At 40.5% G+C, this 15,977-nt stretch overlaps 1 protein-coding gene across 3 annotated transcripts in view; it reads right to left on the bottom strand.

Moving 5' to 3' along the window:
• The window catches only part of ENOX1 (ecto-NOX disulfide-thiol exchanger 1), a 612,013-nt gene that overhangs the window by 116,500 nt on the left and 479,536 nt on the right, over positions 1–15,977 (bottom strand). For all 3 annotated transcript variants that reach the window (XM_011940311.1, XM_011940319.1, XM_011940300.1), the window contains 2 exons: positions 9,138–9,244; positions 5,072–5,189 (listed from right to left, as the gene is read on the bottom strand). In XM_011940311.1, coding sequence (XP_011795701.1) covers positions 5,072–5,189; positions 9,138–9,244 — 225 coding nt within the window. The remainder of the gene's footprint in view (positions 1–5,071; positions 5,190–9,137; positions 9,245–15,977) is intronic.

Below are 15,977 nucleotides of genomic sequence, written 5' to 3'. Positions count from 1 at the left end.
CCCTGCCCTTGGCGTCTGCAGGTGCCCGGAGCTTGGATCCTGGCATGTGGCCTCAGACTGAGCCATCTCACTTTCAGTGTCTGAATTCTCTTGTCCTTCTGCCAAGTTCTGAGCCAGTCTCGGGTGAGCCTGCTTTTGCTTATGTTCAGTGCTTCCTAAAAGGAAGTTTCTACCAGTGTGAATGATGGAGCCCCTTGCAGTGGGCCCGTTCAGTCAGCTGCTGCACCCTGGTCTGGTATTTAGTAACCCTCTTCTTCTTCTGTGCGTGGCTGGTGATGGGGTAGCAGTGAGACTCTTCTTAAGCTTGTGCCTGATTATAATCTTCCTGATGGGCATTTTTAAGGATCTTTCAGAAGCACTATCACACAGAAAAGACTTAATCAGAAAAAATAGCTTGTCCTGCTATTCAAAGAAATCAATGGGATGGTCAGAGAGTCCTATTATTATTATTATTACTTATTTTTTTAACATAAAGCTTCCAGCTACATATATAACTATTCAGATAAGCTGATACTGCTAGTTCCAACCGAACCTAATTATGAGTTCCTAATTTGATTTAGTGGCTGAAAGATTTGGAAAGTCCTTGTTTGAATTCTTAGTGAAATTTAAAAAAAATTCCTTTGTACCTATGTTATGGTGAATTTTCATGAAAAATTGACACCTCAGAAAACCTCATACTTAAGAGTGTCTGCTCCTATAAAGAGCTCAGAGTTTAAATGAAATGTAGTTAAAATCCGAAAACATTTGTTTGTGTATTATGGAAAGGAATAATGATTGTCTACTGAGCAAGGGATTTTTTAGTTTCACTCTTCTAAAATTTGTGTTCAAAGTATACTCATCAAATATTGGGTGAGGTATACACACTATGTAGTGATGTTCATTTTGGTTTATAATAAATTTAATTTATTGGCTTTAGGACATCCCTAATATTTTTAACTTAAAACACATTTTATAAATGAGTCTTACACCCTAGAGGACAGGGTACCCTGTATCTAACTAACTCTGTGTGCCCTGGGTCCACAGCATCTTGAGCATACAAAATGTAGATAATCAAAACAATGCCAGGTTACAGCTCTCGGGGCCATGGCCTGTTTGCCATGTGACACTGAATTTTGTACGTATAAAGTTCTGAACATTTTGTTTGAACATGCCTCTTTAATACTTGCCATTTCAATTTAATTAGAGCAAATATTCTCAGGGTTATCATCTTCCTATCAACTTCTGGGATAAAGGCATCAAAAACATTAAGATCAGAAGAAGGGGAACATGAAGTGAAGTCCATAGACTTTTACTGATTACGTACTTGGGGAAAGGCCCAGTGCCAGGTGTTGGAGGATGACTAAGATTACAAGCAGAGTTAACATTTACTGAGTACTTAGTAGATGATCAACACTGTAAGTGAAGTCAGAAGTACCTTACATGCATTGACTCATTAACTCTCACAATACTAAAATGTATCGGGTTTTGCCATCGGAGGCCTTACAATCTAGGATAGCCTTCCTCTTTCCTTTCTCCTTCTTATTTCTGTGAACACTATCCTGCCCCACAGAGTCAACCTGGAGGGAGAGAGGGAAGAAGGCAGTGGAAAAGGGTAAGGGAGAAGGAGAGAGGGAAAGAGAGAGAGGGAGGGAGGAAGAGAGAGAGGGTGGAAGAGAGAGAGAGAGAGAAAGAGAAAAAGGAAGAACAGATTTGGATTTTAAAGTCTGGCTTCATTTCAGTAGAAGGCAGACTAAACAACAATAAATTTGAATTTTTATCAAAAATTATCTTCACAGGCTTCAGAGCAGGATGCCGATCTTCTTGAATGAATGCTTCAATAAATCTGTCATCATTTTAAAATTTATTAATAAAATTCATTTTCATTTTTATAAGCATCTTAGTTTGCTCCAGTGAACTCCTTTTCCCCTTTAAGATTCAACTGATGAAGAAGAGTAAACACCTCCCCCCCTAGAATTCTATTGTAGGTACTGGAGAATTATAGCCAAAGATATAATGCAAATTATTATATATGGTAAAAAGCAAAAGTACAATGAAGTATTCTTCATAACCAAAAAGCAGAGATACACTGAAACAATCTGATTATTTTTTACAAAGTAAACCCAAGGTATCATATAAGTCCTTACACAATAAACTGTGACTTTTCTAAAAACCAAGCAAGTCAATTCTTTCCACCTCCTCCCTGTTCCCCCAGATAAAACCCATTACAGGGTACTTTTTGTCTTAGTATGGAGACGACAAGCAAAGCTGGCCCTGGGGGACCAGAGACAGAGCACCCTGCAGTGGGTGCAGCCTCAGCACCTCCTCCTGGCACAGGCAGGTGACAACTGAAGGACATTCTCTTCTGGAATTGCCAAGAATTCCTGGGTCAGCTACTACCCAGGAGGTCTGAGGCAAAAAAAACCCACTGTTTGAGCAGAGAGGAAATAGGCAGGGGATTCCTTAAAGGATGGAGGATTTCACTTCCACTTCAGGACTGGCAATTCCCCTGTTAGTGAATTAGAGTGCTACATTTTGAGAGGACTGCTCCTATGTAGGTGACTGGCAGATGCAAATGTGTACCTAAAACCAAGTGATGTGTCACCTAAGAAGATACCGCTGGAAGGTGTTTCCCTCGGGCAACGGCCTCCATCCTCCCCTCTTCAAGCAACAGTTAGCAGGGATTTGTCTGAGGTTTGAACAAAAGACCAGATGGGAATTCTTGCTGTCAGGCTGTGTCCTCAAATATGCAGGGCTGAAAGCAAAACAACTGCCTGCCTTTGCGCCAGATCTTCAGGGCCCCGTGGAATAAAAAAGGTTAGTTGCCTTCCTTTCCCTTTAATCAGTCCTGTGCTTTCTTCAGAAACCACATGCCACATTCTCTGGTCCATCTCATTCTGAAAAGTACGAAAAGACTTTGAACTCCTCGGGGCCTGGCATTTGAACTCCGGTTCTTTCATCTCTTCCCTCAGAACCTGGTATACAACATGCCCTGCACTTTGCTCATTAATTCTGCTGACCAAGTAACAAGACGGGTGAAAGTTTTTAAAAAGTTCAGGCTCTACTTCATGCTCTCATCAGATGGCTGGGGAATAAACTGAGAGAGGTGTCAGGGGATCACATCTCCGTTGATGCTTCTGCAGCAGAGGCCGGGCCCTGATCCTATAGGCGTATATGTGCTGCAAGACCTCCTCAGTGAGCATACAGCTCATTATTCTGGTCCTATCCTAAGCAGACTATGAAATTATACACAATTCTTACTTGGGAAATTGACAAGTTATTTGAAAAGAAACATCACCAAAACAAACAAACAAAAAAGCCACAGGTTCAAATGAGAATTTCTGACTGACGCAATTCTTTTCTCCTACACCTACCTTGTCAGGATATTAAGAATCCAAGTTTCATGTCAACTTGCCCCTCATCCAGAAGCTTCACAAAGGATGAAAAGTGCTTTTGATAGTAAGAATTTATTTCTTTATTTGAAGATCTTGTTGAACTTAAGAAATTCACACAAATCCTTGCTCTCTTGTTTTGCTACATGAAGGTATGTAGAAGAGAAATCCTGTGAGGAAGGTGGTCTCCTCAAATAGACAAACCTGAGAGTAAAGCAGTCCTGAGGAATCTGCTCTGGGTTTAGTAGGAGACATATGTCATTGACACATAAGTGCTGGGTTTTTTTTAGACGAGGGATATATGGCTTCAGAAAATAGTAGCATGGTGCCTACTTGTATGTTAAGCTTCTGAAGGATTAAAATGAATGGAATTTGAGGGTGAAAGGGAAAGTTTCTAAGGCAGTGGTTCTCAAACTGGCATGCATCAGAATTTCCTATAGGGCTTAAATCAGATTGATTGATGGATTTCACTTCCCAACACTCCCGTAGCCACTAGACATTTTTGACTCAGTAGGTCTTGGGTGGGGCCCGCTAACTTACATTTCTAATAAGTTCCTAGATGATGCTGGTGCTACTGGACTGAGAACCACACCTTTGAGAACCACTACTTCAAGGAAATTAAAGCCCTTTCTCTATATGCCTGTATGCAGGAGCTTTTTCTTACGATCATCACTCACACCCTGACAATTCTCTTCTACAGCCCTGGAGAAACAGAGCATCCTGACCACTCTGCGGTCTTGGTGACCTGATCCTTTTAGAATCTTGATTTTGGCTTCTTAATAAATTAGCAAAGATCCTCGATTCCTGGTCACCTGTAATCTTTCTGTTAAAAAGTCTGTAACAGGTGTGTGTTTTATTCACTTGTACAGATGAGGAGACAGATCAAATCTATACCATCGCTGTAATTTTCTTTTTTGGCAATGATGGCAATTATGGTTCTTCCTAGGTCCTTTGGACAACGCCCTTCCACTCAGACAAGCAGTCTCCCTTGGTGTCTCATGTTTTGCATGAGCTTTTCCCTTGCCTGCTTTTACAATAACAATGGATTTATACATAATTCAATTATATATAAAACTCATTGTAAATTCAATTATATATATCCATTGGTATTGTAAAAACAATACCAATGAACATTTTAAATCAGCAACTCCCAATAGACAGAGCACACAAAGCAAGGTTCTCTCTAAGCTTCTCTTCTTTTTACAACCCAAGGAGTGACACCCCTAGCTTGGTACCAAATGGGGCCAGCCTTTTAATTACAGGTTAGGTGACAGAAGATTTACAGGAAAAGAAGTCTAATTCTCCAGCATGTTGGCTCGGAAGCTAGAAAGCTTCTTCAGGGCTTAAACAATTCCCATGTAAGAAGTACACTGACTAAAACCAAGTTTTATCCATATTTTAGCATCAGCTGTGGCTGCCGTACTCTGGAAAAGGATTTTTATGGAAACAGGCAAACATCCCTGAAAAAAGCATCATGGCCCCAGATCTGCATATGGAGAAACAACTGGAGCAATTTAAATCACTGTGTTCCCAAGAAGGAGTTTAAAGTTCTATTAATAAAAAGCAGAGTCACTCAAAGATGAAAGTTTAGTATAATTCAAATAAAAGTGAGTTATAGGGCCATTTCCCAATACTTATTCCCCATCTGAGATTTGGAAGATCATGATGATACCTCATGGGTCTGTGGCAGTTATCAGCGTTACCTGATTCATCGACTCTCATTTTTTTGGTAGGGCTGTCACAATTCTCATCGTCAGACATTTCCATTTCTTCTTCGCGGCGGATGCCCATGAGCTGCTCACTTTGGGCATTCCGGAGCTCCTGCAGGTAGAGGATGCACACAAGTCAGAGTCACAGACACATATGGCTTTCCCCAATGGTCTTTGGGTTTATATGACTGGCATATTAACATTCAGAATCCAAGGCTTTTATCTCCCAAATATAACCTCACCTAACCTAAAGGAGGTTCTGAGGGGTGTGGGGTAGAGGGTAGACCAAGGTCAGGCCTAGATTAATCCCTGCTCACCCATGACTAGTTAAGGGCTCTTTAGCAAATAATTTAATCTCTCTTGAGTCTCCATTTCCTCATTTGTACAAAGGGGATAATAACATTCACCTAAGAGGGCTGCAAAGATTACATAGAAATACCTGTTACATGGCTGGCCTATGCACAGTAAGGACTTAGAAATTATGGTTAAGAACATGAACACTGGAATTTTAAAAAGGACTGTTCTGCCATTGACCTATGGTGTGACATTAGGAAGGATTCTTCATCTCTATTAACCTAAATTGCTCACTGGAGTATTATGATTAAAAATAGTTTTGAGGATGAAATGAGTTAATGCATGTACAATACTTAGCATCATGCCAGACACTTGGTTTGCTCAGTTGATAATGCTGGACATTATTATTTCTCATGTAAACATAGTGCCCCTGCATGTGTGTATGTGCTCATGTGTGATCACACACACACACACACACACACACACACACCATTCAGATATCCAAAATTTAAAATCAGTAAGATGTTAGGGAACAAAACACAAACAGATGCCTTTTCTTTTGTATTGCACATGGTCATGTAGCGGTTATTGTTTTTGTTGCAGTGGTTGCTTTGGCATCATGTTTAGAGCCACAGATCTTAAGATCACATTTTACTTTCTCCACTTATTAGGGGAGTGGCTACAATCAAGTTATTTAATTTATTTGAGACTTTGTCTATTCACTCACAAGTGAGGAATAATAATACAAGCTGTTTGGATGCAGTAGCATATGTGAAAACTCATTGTAAAGAGTAAAGAATCACACAGTACATTTCTTACTACTGTGCCTAAAATCAGAACATTGTAATCACTTATGCTAAGTATTTATACTATTATTTTGTATCAAGGTGGATATTACATATTTGTGAATCCTTCCTTATTCATTCTGTTCTCTCACATGTACTATCTTCAGAAATACTTAAAACAGGGGAAAGCCTCCATTATTCTTTTTTCCCTCTGTAAAGTCTCCAAATAAAAATCAAATAGTTAAAATAATTTCACGCTATAATCAATAAACATATGAGTAACAATAAAACTAAATTATTACAACTAATTTATTAGGGGCATGACTTTAAATGTGGTTCCAGTGCCCATTTGATGGACATGCATATATCACTCCATGTTGTGGGTTCTCTCAATTCTTTTCTCTCCTTAGCTCACAGATTTTAACTACAGCATGATGGAGAGGAAATTATTTACTGCTAACAGCATTTGAATGGTCAGCTCTGTACCCTGGGAATCACCCTTGCAGAGGACAGGGAAGGGAGAAAGCAGAGAGACAAGGTCCAAGGTGGGGTGCAGGGGCCCCAATCAGAGGCAGCCCTGAGAGGCCAGAGGGATGGCAGACAAGGCCTCCTTATTTGATTATGCCACCCAGAAGAAAGAGGTGCCAATTCCATCTTAAATAACACCATCAGGCATTGGACGTGGGTGTCACATGTGATTAGTGGGGAAATTTTTAGGCTGTGGACAGCTAATTTTTCTACTGACAAAGAGCCCAATTCCCAAAGAGGTGGCTTGAAAACACTTGAAACAAGGAAAAGTCAGGTGGAAAGAATAAATGAGGCTGAAAGGGCCTATTGTTTAGTCCCTGCGATTAATGACAAACTGTCATATGGTAGTTGTTCTTGTGGGAAAAGGTGGTGGAAAAGAAAAAAAAATTGAGAAAAAAATGCTGAGGCTGTTTCCACAGGGTGCCTCTGGTTTAGCATTAAATCACTAGTACACTCTAACAAATCTGTAGAGGTGTTACAGATAACTAACAGATGCTGTACATGGGAATGTGGGAAAAAATCAAGCCAATTATCAAGCTTTTACGCAACTGAGAAATCATCCACAATGTTAAATTACCAACTGGTATTTAATCAATTAAGCGACATGTGAGAGAAAAATCACAGCTAATGTAGAATTCTGGGTCCTAATGTATATCAAAAGAGGTGGGGAAAGTAGCAGGAAGGCACAAAGACCCTTCGCAGGAGCACCTTTGACAGCTGCACTCCATCTGTCCCTCTGGAGCATCATTTCTGTCTCCTAGTACCAAACAAAGCAAGCAGGCTTCCTTAGACCTGCATGGAAGCCTTCACACATCCTGCTCCCCAGCACACCCGCGCGGAGGAGGCAGGGTGAAGCGAAGGTGAGAAGCTGAGGCAGACGTGGCAGGAAGCGTGATTCGGATCAATGTGTGACATTTGCTGACACTCACATTCTAATGATGGCCTTTTTATGCTCAGGTTTATTCGGTAGCAGGCCACCAGCCTCTCTCTCAACATTCCTTTTAATCACGTTTGGTTTTTATGTGAAGAAATAAACAATTCACAGATTGATCATTCCCAAATCTGAATCAGAGTTTATGGGCTCCAATTTGTGTTTTCATAAGCCTCAGTTTGCACATTGCATCACAAACAGAGGACTCTTTTTTTCAATCTTGAAAATCAACTTTGACCTGAGTCTTAAGTCAGAGTCAGGGAGAACATCAGGTAAGCACCCCGCATTTTTCTGGTCCCTGAAAAATTAAAGAGAAATTCCACCTCTTCCTTACTCATAATCTTGAACAGAAAAACAGAACTGAATCAGTCACCAACCACCATAGGCATTAGTGAACAAAATAAAAAATGTCCTTCTTAACAATAAATTGCACTAGCATTTTAAGTGTCACATTACTGTGAAGTCATTCAGTATTCAACATAATAACAGTGATAATAAAAATTCATTTGGTATTCATGTGGATGTTACATCTAGTGCTATTGGTATTCAACTGTAATTTAGCATTAGTTAATGGGCACTTAAAATGCTACCCAAATGATTGATCCCATAGTACTTTGTGATTCCTCAAACTCTATATAAAATACTTATTTTACAAGTGTGAGCCAAAATCATTAAATAAATAAACCTTACCTTCCATAAGTTTGGGATTTTGAAAGAGGGGAATATCATTTAGAGAACTTTAATATTAACATGCTAGAGATGGAGAGGCATCCAAATGAAAAACATTCTTTCATTAAAAAAAAGAAGCAAAGACAGTATACTTACTTGTAAAGTACAGGTTCAAAGCGTACAACTGCTCTGTGGAGTTAAAAATAACAGCTGGACGACCAATGACTAATGACACATTTTGGTCCTTCTAAGTGGCAAGGAGGTCAAATTCTAGCCTGTTCTCTTTGGGGTAGATACTCATACTTCACACATGCATGGATGCTGAGGGGTGAACCCAGCTGGCCTAGATATTCACTCCCCTTACAACATTGACTCTGGAGAGAAGTGTAATTGGACTTAATGGCGAGCATAGGGGATTCAGATGTTCCTTATGATGAGAAAATATGGACGGAAAGGCATACTTGTCCAAAGAGCAAACTGTCATCATCATGTAGAACACTAAAAAAAAAAAACCCTCTGTATTTAAAAGCCAGTTTTCTATTGTAAGTTTCATTTTTCTTCAAAATAACTTGCTAGGGAAAGTGTCTTGGTTGATTTCTGAGATCTTTATTATGAATGGGGAAAGTTAGTGTCTCCCATTGCAGGGGAGAAAAACACTCTGTTCCTTAAGTGTTAAGTCAGCTGCTTTTCTGGACAAGGAACAAATCTCAGCTGCATCTGGAACTGACAGTGAGATCAGACAATGGCAGGCGGACTGCCCACTGTAACAGAAACCATCATGGCTGCAGCCATGCTATTCTCTGCCAATCCAGCTGTGTGATGGTGGTTAAAAAGTAATCATAAAATCACCAACCTCAGAATGCTTTCGCCAAATGTCTATGTTCTTGCGCTGGGCTTTCGAGAAATGGTCCCAAGCTTTTTGTCTGGTAGAAGCGTTGAAAACGGCCACAATCTGCTCAACTTTGGTGAACAAGGAAGTCAAACAAGACAAGTAATTTATGTTGTGATCACTATAGGGAAGCAAAGCAAAGACACTAGGAGTCTATGGATGATGTCACAATAGAAACAACATCATCAATATCCATCCAATTTGTGCCTTTCGTACTTACATTTTAGCAAGGTTGGGATGTCTCCCTTCAAGTCTGTCTCCATAACTTTAGGTTAAAACAAATTCTAAGTATGACTGGGTAAAGGGCATGGGCATCTACTTGCAAGCATTCTTTAGCTGTTGTTTCAATATGTGATTTGGTCTATCTATATACCTAGATCTATAGATATATAGACACTGGTGTTGGCATCCAGATATACAGACAAAGTAATGCCAGGGTTGGGTGCAGAGAAGTGAAGCCAGGGAGAAGTGGCTGAACAAGGAAGAGCCAAACATATATCATTTTCTCTTTTGGTCTCTATCTCAAGGACTCAGTCACGGTCCTCTCAAGACATTATCATGTCCAAGTTCCAAGTCGGGACAATGAATAGCCGTGCCATACCTCCCTTCAATCTCAGGGGGTCATTTTTCCTCCTTGGCTCCTTTTTCTCCCCCTGTTGCACCTACTGCAGCCAGCCCTCCAGCCCTCTGGCAGGGAACAGGAACCATAGCCTCTACCTCAAGACAGACCAAAGCTCACCCAACCAGCGGCAATGGCATGCGGTCTTATTTCAACCACCATATGGCGCCCTCCATAGCTCCTCATGGTCACATTCTGTTATCACTTTCACAAGGCTCCCCGCCCTCTGGCTCCCAAACCACTTGAAGTTCTAACTCTATCATCTTGACTTAATTTAGTACTTCTGCTGCTTCCAGGCCTGATGCTACTGAACTGGTAAATATTGAGGGGTTGTGAACAAAACTACATAGACAAAGGCATGGGTTCTTAGTAGTGGGTATTACGGGTGGGGCCAAGTAACTGTAGACTTAATCTTGCTTAAACAGTTACTGATCCAGTAAGCATGAGATTAAGGAAATTAAAGCACTGAATTAATCATATGATTAAACCTGAACTTCTACATTTTTAGTTAAGAAGGCACACTTAAAATTAGCTTCTGAAGGATTCTAACACCCTATCAACATAAATCTTTCATATGTGATTCCCAAGGCTCTATTATAAAAAAGGACATCAAAGCTCTTCCAAATCTTCTGGTGTCCAAAGAATGTTAAAGAGCAATAGATTAATCCCCACAGAAGAACAACACTCGGTGCCATAATTTTTAAAATCAGCACACAAAATAAGTGTATGATGGAGCAGAAGGAAAAAAGCAGATTCCATTCACTTACAATATCGTGAATACTTTTCTATGCTGATGAGCAACTACTTCTCAATCTCTGCCTGATTTTCACAGAGGGCTTTCATCTTTTTGCTATTAATATTTTTTACTATTTTCCACTTCAGGAGAATCTCAACCCCAAATCTCCTTATTTAGCAAAACCTGTCATCATATCACATGATGAATTTATTTCACTCAATTTTAACAGGAGGATTCGCCTTCGATTTGGTTCATACTCTCCTTGGGCACACGTGGCTTCCCTCCTCGACCTCAACTGGAAGAACTAAACATCAGACTAAACACCTGGGGCTGCTCTAAGTGCTGGTCTTCAGCTGACCACTGATCCTTAGTGCTCTGGTTGGCTGCCCTGCAGCACAGCCAGCAGAGGAGAGAACCTGTTCCAGTGGACCACTGGGGCTTCCTGCATGTTTTGTCTGTACACAGGCTGGGATCATTGGGAATTTCAGCTGCCTTCTGTAGGGGCAACACAGAACACTCAGCCCCAAATTTAGGCTGGCAGGGGTGGTGATCAAGAGGTTATTAAAGAGTAATGGGTTTCATTGCTTATAATAACAGACCTCTTTGGCATCATTTAGAAGAGGAAGAACTATGAAGTCCTGATAGTCCTAAGGGGAAAGGAAAATATGGGTTGAGACTGAGTGTTTAGGTGGTAATAGTGAAAATTCTGACATCAATCAGAGAAGGCTGTTAATAAAAATGAAACACTAAAGAAAAGTATATCTGATCATAAAAATGTGTAAGGGGCCACAGAGAATGAAGGTAAGACCAGTAATGCACCTGGAGGAGTACAGAAAAGAAGGAACTAAGAAGAAGGACCCAATGGCCCAAGAGGGCACAGGTTTAGGGGTAAAAGGAGATTCCCTAATATCTGCTCAAGCCATGTGCTATTAGATATTTGCTGTTTGAGGCTAAGTGCCTCAGTTACTTAGAGCACGTTATTACCATATCCCAGGGCCTAAGTTCATTCATTCATTCAACAAACATCTGGATTCCTACTAGCTACCAGGAACTTGACTAATTGCTAGAAATATACGATCAAGGCCCAGTCCTGTCCTTGATGCAATCACAGTCTCAGAAGAGAAAGAAAGATGAGCAGATAATTATCCTGTGCAAGAGAGGTGCAGACGACAGCTTTGAGGACACAGAGAAGAGAGTAACTTAAGTAGATAGGTGGAATGAAAAAACATTCCGCAAATAAGGCAACATTTCTGCCAAGTCTTAAATAGTGAAGCAATGCTTGCTTGGCAGAGAAGGCAGGGGTGGCCTGTTCAAAGGCTGGTATAGAGTTGTGGGAGGAGGAGTGAAAGCAGCTGTGGGGCTGGGGCTGGGGCTAGTGTTAGGTATGAATCAAGAGGGACCATGTATGCTAACTCTGATTGGGAACTTTATATTGTAGGATTGGCTTGGGAGAAATTACAAAGGAATGAATTAAGGCAGAGGCTCTGGCATAGAGTGCGGCACAGGCAGTCATGTGACAGGGAGACTTGATAGGAGGAGGCAGCTGGCTTGCTACATGGGAGGAAGAAGAGTGGTGGGAGGTACCACGATGACTGGGGCTGGGAAGTACATCGCAAACTACGAGAACAAGCACCGGTGGAGGGCTGAGAAAGAAGATAAGGAATTTGCTTTCAGACATGTTGAGTTTGAGATGCCTGAAGACCATCCAAATGGAGCTGAAATGCGGATTAGGGGTTCAGAAAGAAGTCAGAATTCAAAGAAATATGTCCAACATTTTCTGGGCCATTCTCAATTTCTTGTATTCTTTTTCAATAGGGTAATTAATTAGATGTAAAACTCAGTGGGATTTAATTTTATACTTATGAACTTATACACTTTTTTCCCTATACCAATCAAAAAGCAAAACAAAAACAAAATAAACAAAATCCACCAAAACCCCCATAACTGTGTAACTCAGCTTATGTTTGGAAACCACCCACAGTATTCACAAAGCCCAGTTTACTTCTCTCATTGCTGGATACACTGTCTCTGAACCAGCCGTTTGTCTTGCAATTGAAAGTTCTTGGGCACACACGAAAAAGGACTCTGGAGGAGTGCTTAGATCAGCATTAATTCATCATCATTAGGCAAAAAGCACCTCTAAGAGTATGCCCTAATGAATGTCATTCAAACACAGCATATTTTTAAACTCATAAATCAAGATGACTACCAATATTGATGTAAGCACACTATTCAGTGCTTGTAGCAGGAAATACCAGAGAGGAAGTCCATGAATTAGATACTACTTACTACCTCTCTGGTGTAACTCATACTACTTACTCTATCTAGATACAGTAAAACCTGTTAAGTAGTTACTATCTGAACAGGCTCCTCAAAACTGTGCTTCTCAGAGAAAGATATAACCAGCAAACAAGATGGCATTGGCATTTGTCCAAAGCAAGCAGCTTATAGAAGTTGTGCTGCAGGTAGAACAAATTGAGACCAACTCCCTACCCAATGCCTTCACCACCTTAGTGGTCTACAGAATGGTGGCCAGAGGCCCCACACAATCCTGTATCAGACAAAAAGCATAGATTCTGTTCTGATTGCCACTTACTTATGCCAGAAAGTATACTCAAAAGTTTTGCAGGTAAAGGAATTTTTTTTCTTTGAGGGATAACATTTTCCCAAATCTTCTAATAGCAACTGAAAGAGCTCTCCATCAGAAAATTTAAATTTACCCCTAAATCTAAAAATTAAATTTAGATTTACTTTGCAAATCTTTCCCCCCAATTCTGTGTTTTAATTGTTTTGCCTAAATTAGGTTATTTGAGGATCATAAGAAAATTAGAAATGATAAATTCCTCAGAAGAACGTCAGTCTCAGATATCACAGTACAGTCCCTAGTATACCCAGCAACTATAAATGACCCTAAGGGCAGGATAAACAGAGCCTTGATGAAGTTGCTAATCACTCCATACAGCTGCAAACCCTCACTAGTGGTTATTTATTAGTTTACACATGTGTATGTGTGGAGATACATACGCTCACCTAGCATACATACATCACACACATATATGTATATATTCTTCCAATTTTAAACAAATCCATAAGACTAATTTAACAACTTTTTTTTTGTGCTTTTCCCCACCCCAAAATGTCTGGACATTTGCTGAGTTTACAGCATACTTCTTACAGATAGAGAAATGTACAGACTATCATGAGAAGCACTGGTCTTTAACCTTCTCAGGGAGGGAAAGCTCAGAACAGGAGGACATCCATTTAGCCAGGACAGACCACACTGAAGCAAGCTCCCTGGGAAAAAGCAGCCACTGGGCACAAAAGCTCAGATTTCTGGGCTGCACAAGACTCCTGAATTTTGAGCTCTGGGCAGTAACGCATGGGAAGTGATGAAAGAGAAAGGTTAGGGTCCTCCAGACAACACAAATACAGCCCTTTTCCCTTCATGTCCTGCTGACTGCATTCTTTCTCACAGGCCCGGCACCTCTTGTATTCCTTGTTCCAGCTAAAGAGCGGTGAAAGAGCCTTAATCCAGTTAGTGTTCCAAATATCTGGAGAAACTGATTAAGTCCTTACAGGCAGTAGGCTTGCCTAAATAAAGTACCTCAAACAAATCTTCCAAGCTTAATTTTTGTTTTTTAATGCTACCTGGGCTCATGATAGAGCCTCAACTCTGTAGGGTACAGAGGAAATTTTTTTTCCTTTAAGGAATAACATTTTCCCAAATCCTCTATGAATAGCCCATGAGAGATTTTCAAAGGCATATGACACAAATGAAATTGTTGACCTCTCCCAGCCCAGCTTGTTTTTGTCGTTTTAAAATACTCATAGCTAGGGAAGAAGGGACAGAAGAAAAGTGTAAGGCTTTAGATGTAGTGCTGGAATTGGTGAGCCTTGGCTCTAGACTGAAGAACTATAATGGAGGGAATGCGGTAAGTGATTCCAGCTCTCAGGATACCCAGAGGAGCAAGACAAAGTCCAAGGGCGGAGCGGTAAGTGCCAGACAGCACGTTACAGGAAGCCGCTGCTGTAAAGGAGATTCCCAGGCAGAGTCCTGCACAGATACTCAGGTTCTGGGTCCTGAGCATGAAGGAGCTGGCAGTCAGCCTGGCAGAAAGCCCGGGAAATAGGGAATGAATACGGTCAAACTCATACTTTAAGGAGGCATGGACCGGAATTTCAAATTGAGCAGGAAAAGGGCATTCTGGGGTTTTGTCTTGAGATATGTAGAAAAAGCTTCACATGACATTGTGAGTCCATTACAGCCCTCTTAAACCCGAGGCCAAAACACCAACAGCAGACATCATATTTCTGAGCTTCCCAGCGAGATGAGGGCAGATACTTGTTTCTTTTAGGGCAGCATCCCCAATGTTTTTGGCACCAGGAACTGGTTTCATGGAAGACAGTTTTTCCATGGACAGGGGGTTGGGGATGGTTTTGGGATGAAACTGTTCCACCTGAGATCATCATTAGTTAGATTCTCATAGGGAGCGCGCAACCTAGATCCCTTGCATGCACAGTTCACAATAGGGTTCGTGCTCCTACAAGAATCTAATGCCACTGCTGATCTAACAGGAGGCGGAGCTCAGGCGGCAATGCTCACTCACCTGGTGCTCACTTCCCGCTGTGCGGCCCAGTTCCTGACAGGCCACGGACAGTACTGGCCCAGGGGCTGGGGACCTCTGTTTTAGGGAATGGAATTTGAATAGAATAAGGAGAAACCTACTGATCACAGTATATAAAAAATAGGATGTTTTAAGCAAATTTCAAGGAAGCAAGAAATGATTAAATTGTTCAAATAAAACAGAAAGATATTAGGCATATAGTGACTTTCAAAGTTTTGCATCACTCCAAGTATACTCCAGGGAATTGTAGAGCCCTTTATTAATGCATATATTTAAAAATTTTGGAAAGTAACAAAGTAATCCATCAGATTATAAATCTAATAGTTCCTCAAAATATATAGCATGTATTAAGCTTTTTAAATCCAATAAATCTCCTGCCTAGATTACGCCTACTGACTAAATGAAAGTAATGTATGTACAGAAGAAAAAGGGGACAATCTAAAAAACAAAAGTCTACCTTCCCATCTTGACAACTCTACCAATTTCTCTTTTTAAAGGTAACCAGTAACCACTATTAACAGATCCTAGCACATCCATCCAGAAAATAAGGTTATGCATATAGTACAAATGGTGTGTATTTTTCTATGAGAAACCTTTTTCACTTACACAAAGGAGCTAATATTATATATGCTATTCTGTACCTTGCTTTTCCCACTTAACATACCTGGGAAATCTATTCGTATGTATGTTATCAACAAGGCTGCTATAAACATCTTCCAACATATCGTCTGAAATCCTTACATAAATATCTTTATAAAAAATTCTTAGCAGTAGAAAGGCTAGATAAAAGAGCACCTGAAGTTTTAATTTTAAAAGGTACTGGC

Source organism: Colobus angolensis, unplaced genomic scaffold (assembly GCF_000951035.1).
Source record: "Colobus angolensis palliatus isolate OR3802 unplaced genomic scaffold, Cang.pa_1.0 Scaffold101, whole genome shotgun sequence".
In the NCBI taxonomy this organism is placed as follows: Eukaryota; Metazoa; Chordata; class Mammalia; order Primates; family Cercopithecidae; genus Colobus; species Colobus angolensis.
The sequence above is the reverse complement of the archived record's forward strand: the minus strand, read 5'-3'. Positions and strand labels throughout refer to the sequence as shown.